The sequence below is a fragment of the Phragmites australis genome, chromosome 16, assembly GCF_958298935.1.
Source record: "Phragmites australis chromosome 16, lpPhrAust1.1, whole genome shotgun sequence".
NCBI classification, from domain to species: Eukaryota; Viridiplantae; Streptophyta; class Magnoliopsida; order Poales; family Poaceae; genus Phragmites; species Phragmites australis.
This window is the reverse complement of record NC_084936.1, coordinates 6,659,078-6,665,081: the sequence shown is the minus strand read 5'-3', so window position 1 is coordinate 6,665,081 and position 6,004 is coordinate 6,659,078. Positions and strand designations below refer to the sequence as shown.

General features: G+C 41.8%; 1 protein-coding gene across 1 annotated transcript; it reads left to right on the top strand.

The window, feature by feature from the left end:
- Positions 1 to 601: 601 nt before the first annotated feature.
- Positions 602 to 5,121, top strand: LOC133895474 (nucleolin 1-like). The gene is made up of 14 exons (XM_062335807.1): positions 602 to 925; positions 1,187 to 1,273; positions 1,370 to 1,492; positions 1,940 to 2,032; positions 2,116 to 2,247; positions 2,340 to 2,480; positions 2,612 to 2,656; positions 2,735 to 2,826; positions 2,906 to 3,023; positions 3,198 to 3,286; positions 3,386 to 3,473; positions 3,546 to 3,637; positions 4,373 to 4,722; positions 4,905 to 5,121. The coding sequence occupies exons 1-14, from the start codon at positions 671 to 673 to the stop codon at positions 4,931 to 4,933; spliced, it is 1,734 nt and encodes a 577-aa protein (XP_062191791.1). The 5' UTR covers positions 602 to 670; the 3' UTR covers positions 4,934 to 5,121.
- Positions 5,122 to 6,004: the final 883 nt, after the last annotated feature.

The window sequence follows — 6,004 nt, the reverse complement described above, 5'->3', positions numbered from 1 at the left end:
TAGTTCGACTGGGTGGTGGCACCGCTGACCGTAAGGAGGTATGATAGAAGTGGATCGTGTCGGTGGTGGAGGCATGGAGCCATAGCACTTATGATGAGTCAGAGTGGAGGTGGCAGTGATAACGACACTTGCTACAACGACGAAAAGAGTGCCATCGGGCAAGGACGGGACGGGTGCAACGGAGACAAGTGGTGGTTGTTTCCGCTGGATAAAACTGTTACCGAGGCAATTAGTGAGCATTGCAAGAGACGATGAAGGAGGTTATGAGAATGTGCAAACTAAGCAACTATGCATCAACGGAATCAATGATAAAAGCAGGTAAAAGTACCATGGATAGAGTTGTCTCTAGAGGTAGCTATCAAGCTGGCACGCTGACTTCAATTATTCTTTTGAGCGGAGCTGAACCCTAAAAGCTGAACTTCAATTATCTATAGTTGTGCTTATATTTTTTTTGGAAGTATATGGGCTCTGTAATCCCCAGATAATGGGCCGGTGCATATAGCAACGGAGGCCCACGAAAAGCCCACGAAGGCCCAAGTAGCCCAACCTGCGGACCACACCTCCGCCTATAAATTCACTTCTCCTCCTCTTGCAAACCCTCTCTAAAACCCTAGCAGCCCTAGGGTTTCTCCGCCTCCACCCCGCCTCCTCTCTCCTTTCCTCTCCTCCGATGGGCAAGTCAAGCAAGAAGGCGGCGGCCGCGGTGGCGGCGCCGGCTGCGGTGCCCAAGGGGAAGGGCGGGAAGAAGCGGGAGGCGGAGGACGAGATCGAGAAGGTGGTGAGCGCCAAGAAGCAGAAGGCGGCGCCGCCGGCGAAGGCCGTGCCGCCGCTGAAGGAGGACGGCAAGAAGGCGAAGAAGCAGCCGCCGCCCAAGAAGGCCGAGAGCAGCAGCAGCTCTGAGGACTCGTCCGAGTCCGAGGAGGAGGTATCCGATTCTTCGCAGTTCCCCCCATTCCTTTGTCTCATGTCTGCTCCCTTTGTTGTGATCGTTGGTCCGTGTTTTTTTTTGCTGCTTTGGTTGGCATACAACTTGCGTAGTACTACGAATTTGATGGCCCCATCTGTACTTTGATATGTGAAATCTAAGTATGGTTTGGAACGTTGATAGCTGTTTATTAACATATGTATAATATCTTCCTACAATATTGAGCATAAACCAGGGCTTACACAACTTCCATTAATACAGGTTAAGGTACAATCCAAGAAGGCTGCCAAACCTGTTAAACAAGAGACTAGTGATGACAGCAGCGATGAGACCTCTGAATCTGATGAGGTACATCACTGCTGAATTGTTTATGTCAAAGTTACTAGCTAAGCCTAATTCTTCGGAGGATGAGTTGTGATGCTAATTCGTCTTCTTTTGATCTAGGAACCTGCAAAGAAGCCTGCTCCTAAACTCCCGGCGCCGGTTGCCAAGAATGGTTCCAAGAAAGTCGAGCAAGAGAGCAGCAACTCTGAGGGCAGTTCTGAGGATGAGTCAGATGATGATGATGTGAGTATTTTGTTCCTGTTGGCTTGTCTTGTACTTAATTAATGTCATTTCACAACCATGATGATTGCATTATGATTATATTTTCCAGTTCAGAACAATATGTAATGAAACCTGTATAATAAATTATTTGTGCTTGAAAGTATGTGGGACCAGGTTCTATTCGGACATTTGCAATTGCTATTTGTGATTAAGTTTACAGATTTGTCTTTATATTCTTTCTGGCTTGTCGGCTGTCTAGTGGCTGTCTAGTCTGTTATGTTGTGTGCCTTGAGGTGCCTTTTTCAATGCATTCCATTTGGATTTAGGTCAAACAGTATGGCATTTTAGCTTCAAGTCACAGATTGTACCTTTCATATATAGAACACCATTTCTAAATAATAATGGGTTATGCACCAATATTTTTCATGATTAAACATTATTTGAGTTCAATCATGACTATCTGTTCAGGAAGTAGCTCCCAAGTCTAAGGGCCCTGTTGTGGCTTCCAAAAAGGAAGATTCCAGTGAAAGTTCTGAGTCAGAGAGTGATTCTGAGGATGAGGTATGCATAGAACTATTATTGTTTGGAGACATCCCCATTTTATGCATAAAGTCATTCAATTCACTTTCTTTCTCAACCCCTAGGATAAAACTGTGAAAGCAGCTCAGCCTGCCAAGAGAACTGCTTCTGCTGCTGCTTCTAAAGGGAAAGATGAATCCAGTGATACCTCAGATAGTGATGAGAGTGATGAAGAACCTCCCCAAAAGAAGCAGAAGGTACCACAAGCACTCAATTTTTTTATTTTTCTTTGAGTATTTTGAAATAATGTTTCCATCGTTCCTTTATTGTAATGTCCTTTTGTTAATAGGATGCAGCACCTTCCGCAGCTGTGAAAGCTGCTACTGCAAAAAAGGAAAGCAACAGCGATGATGAGGATGACAGTTCTGATGAAGAGAGTGATGAAGACAGTGACGAGGAGGATGAAGAGCCTGCTAAAACGCCAAAGAAGGTCTTTCCTCATTTGTTATGATGCCAATTGATGCTAATTTACAACTTGTTGAATTGTCAGTTTGTCATGTTGCAGTATATTGGGTTTGAACTTGCATTATGACATCTTCTATTTAAATGGAAACTCCACAGGAAGCTCCTGCGCGCACCTCTGAAAAGCAAACTGCCACCAAAGAAGTACAGATCTGCACCTCTTGAACTTTTATCCTTCTATTATTTCATGGATGTAGAATTTATAATTTGATACATTTGCAGCCTAAAACACCTGTGAGCACACAAAGTCAAGCAACAGGATCAAAGACCCTTTTTATGGGAAACCTTTCCTTTGATGCTGACTTTGACCAAGTGTAAGTTTGTCTGCAGGGGATGTTTATTATATTAGTCTTTCCCTCGCAACAGGTATAACTTTCTTCTTTTTGTTTGCAGCAAAGAATTTTTTCAGGAGGCTGGTGAGGTTATTGATGTTCGTTTTGCTACCCGTGATGATGGTGCTCCTAAAGGTTTTGGTCATGTTGAATTTGCTTCGGTTGAAGCTGCCAAGAAGGTCAATTTAGATGTTCTGATTATGTTGTTTGGTTATTTGTATATCACTTTAGAAGCTAAGCTTGTGTTTGGTCATGTTTGCAGTTCTGTTTGCCACTTAAATTTGAACTTAAGTGACCGTTGCAGTAATGCTATATTGATTAATCCTTTGTGGCAATTGATTGTTTTCTTGCAGGCACTTGAGATGAATGGTAAAGAGCTGATGGGCCGTTCTGTAAGACTTGACTTAGCTCAGGAAAGAGGTGCATACACTCCTCGCAGTGGGTAAGATGAATTTAATTTTTCTTTATTAAAAGTGGTAGTGTACTCTTTTTGATGTCTACAGCATTTTTTTAACTATGTGATTGTTCCGGTGTACAACAGCAACGACACTGGATCTTTCCAGAAGCCTAGGGGCTCCGGCAACTCTGTATTTATCAAGGGTTTTGATTCATCTCTTTCAGAGGACAAGGTATTTTCTTTTGTTTAGCTATTTTATCTTGCCTTTATCTTATTTTTATGTTTGTAACTCTGTAAAATCCAGATCCGAAGCTCTCTTGAGCAACATTTTGCTGAATGTGGCGAGATAACAAGGGTCTCAATTCCGATGGATCATGAAAGTGGTGCAAGCAAAGGGTGAGTTTGCTTAACAAAAACCACTTACAACCATTTTCTTCTTACTAAACATGACATCCAGGAACTTCTCCTTCATGTTGAAAACTTTGCAGTGTCAGAGTATGCTGTTCAATTCCTGCAGAAGTTAATGGTACACAAGAAAAATTAGGGTGGGCAGATAATAGCACATACAGGAATCAGACAATGTCCATTTTTTTTAAAAAAATATTTGAACTTGTTACCCTAAGAAGCGTATCATTTCACATTTGTATTTGAACTGTTTGGAATCCATCTAAAGCTCAGTATTTAGAACCACCTCCTTTCTCACTAAAATGGATAATTGATTAATTTCGACTTTATAGTTATGTTTGCTCCTCTGGTGTTAGAAAGCGTTTTGAAGTTACCAATCACCATCTCTGAAGTTACGCTCAATTTAGTGTTGCGGTCAATGATACATCCAAGGAACGAACTGAGAGCTGGTATTGTAGGCTTTCTCATTATGGGCTGGATTGAAAATACTGTTAGCGAGATCAGATTATGGATCTTTGATTGTTGTAGTTGTGATGCCTTTACAAATGACCTTTATTGGGGTTACAGCCTAGGTACAATACTTTTGACTGCACAATACTTTGATTGTTAGTCTAATATCATTTTAGTTAATTCTCGTACCCATGTGTTGTTTTTAGGTTCTTTTAGTTCTGTTCTTCTAGACATCTAGCAGCAGTTAAAATTTATGCATGATTTTGAACTCTGCAGAATAGCATATGTGGATTTCAAGGACCAGGACTCTTTGTCGAAAGCACTTGAGCTAAGTGGTTCTGACCTTGGTGGCTGCAACTTGTATGTTGATGAAGCAAAGCCTAGAGGGGATAGCCGCAGTGGTGGTGGTAGATCCGGCGGTCGATCTGGTGGCAGATTCGGTGATCGATCTGGTGGTCGATTCGGTGGCCGATCTGGTGGTCGTTTCGGTGGCAGGGATGGCGGTGGCCGATCTGGTGGTCGATTTGGTGGCAGGGATGGTGGTGGTGGCAGATTCGGTGGACGAAGCGGTGGTAGGGGTGGTCGCGGATTTCCTAACAGGCAGGGTGCTGGCGCAGCTAGTGCAGGTAAAACTTGCATTACAAGTCCAGATTTATTGTGCATTTTTTGTTTTGAGCAACATCATTCACGTTAGCTGTGTAGACAGAAAATTGTACATTAAGTTTGTGACTAACTTTTGTTCTGAGCAACATTGATAGCCTGTATTACTTGGAGCTCATTCTTGTACAAAAATTTGTTTGTTTTGCAGGGAAGAAGACAACATTTGGCGATGATTGAGGCAACACATTTTGAATCATGTTTTGTCGACGCAGCAGTGAAATGAAAATGACCTGTTGCATCTCAAGTTGAACTTTTAAGAAATTTTTGCTTACCTTTTCGTGTTAAACCTGTACTCTATGTAATGGCTGTGCCTGTGCACAAATGACGATTATATTTTGTTGGCAATTTCAATTTCGGTTATTTCCTGTTGCTCCGGTTTGATGGTTACAAATGTTGGATTTCATTCCTGGTGAGCCTCAGTGATTGTGTTGATAAAATTTCACGCGCACTAGTTTTTTAAGACAACAGAGATGGACCTATGATTGAAATGGGAAGAGAACCATCGAACCCAACACTCTGGAAACAAGTTCCTGTTAGCGGCACTGCTTGCGATCTCTGGAAACAAAGACAATAAAACCAGCTCTCGCAATCCAGCGCTCGGGGAAACTAATAAGCTTCTGTTTGTTATTTGAAAATCTATGGAAACTGAAATTTTTTCCTTATCAAATTATAGATTGTAGGATTTTATAATACAACATAACTTTAGATTTATGAGAATTAACTTTTATATTATAACTATTTATTTTTAATACACAGAACCTAGGCCTCCCTGAGTTTGACAAACTTAGAGAGAGGCCAAACAGCAGCTCACCAGGAAATCTCCTGATAAAACTATACAATGAAGTGAATGAAGAATAGACCTAACAAAGGCGAATGAACTATTCCGAGATATATCAAACTTGGATTTTCTTTTCCATCTGTTGGAACCCAACGGATTCCCCTCCCGTCCGCTGACAACGTGACCCCAATGATCACAGCAAAAAACATGGGCATTCGTTGTGCACGAGACATGGCATCACTTCCAAGTCATAAAGCAGACTACTGGCAAAGGAAAGAATAGATCTGCTCCATTCCATTCTGCCACATTCTAACATTCTTCATACTAACAAAGTGGTGCATCAGATAAAAAGGGCACCCCCTCAAATACCAAGGCAAAATCAAGATCTAAGAAGAATAATACGCAAAATAGAACCAACTACTTCGGAAATTGAAAAACATATGAAGAAAGCAACAGGAGAACTCGCGATG

Coding starts and splice junctions, on each gene's coding strand:
- LOC133895474 (XM_062335807.1), top strand. CDS start 671: ATGGGCAAGTCAAGCAAGAAGGCGGCGGCCGCGGTGGCGGCGCCGGCT. Junction 1,274..1,369: donor AGACCTCTGAATCTGATGAG/GTACATCACTGC, acceptor CTTTTGATCTAG/GAACCTGCAAAGAAGCCTGC. Junction 2,481..2,611: donor CTGCTAAAACGCCAAAGAAG/GTCTTTCCTCAT, acceptor GAAACTCCACAG/GAAGCTCCTGCGCGCACCTC.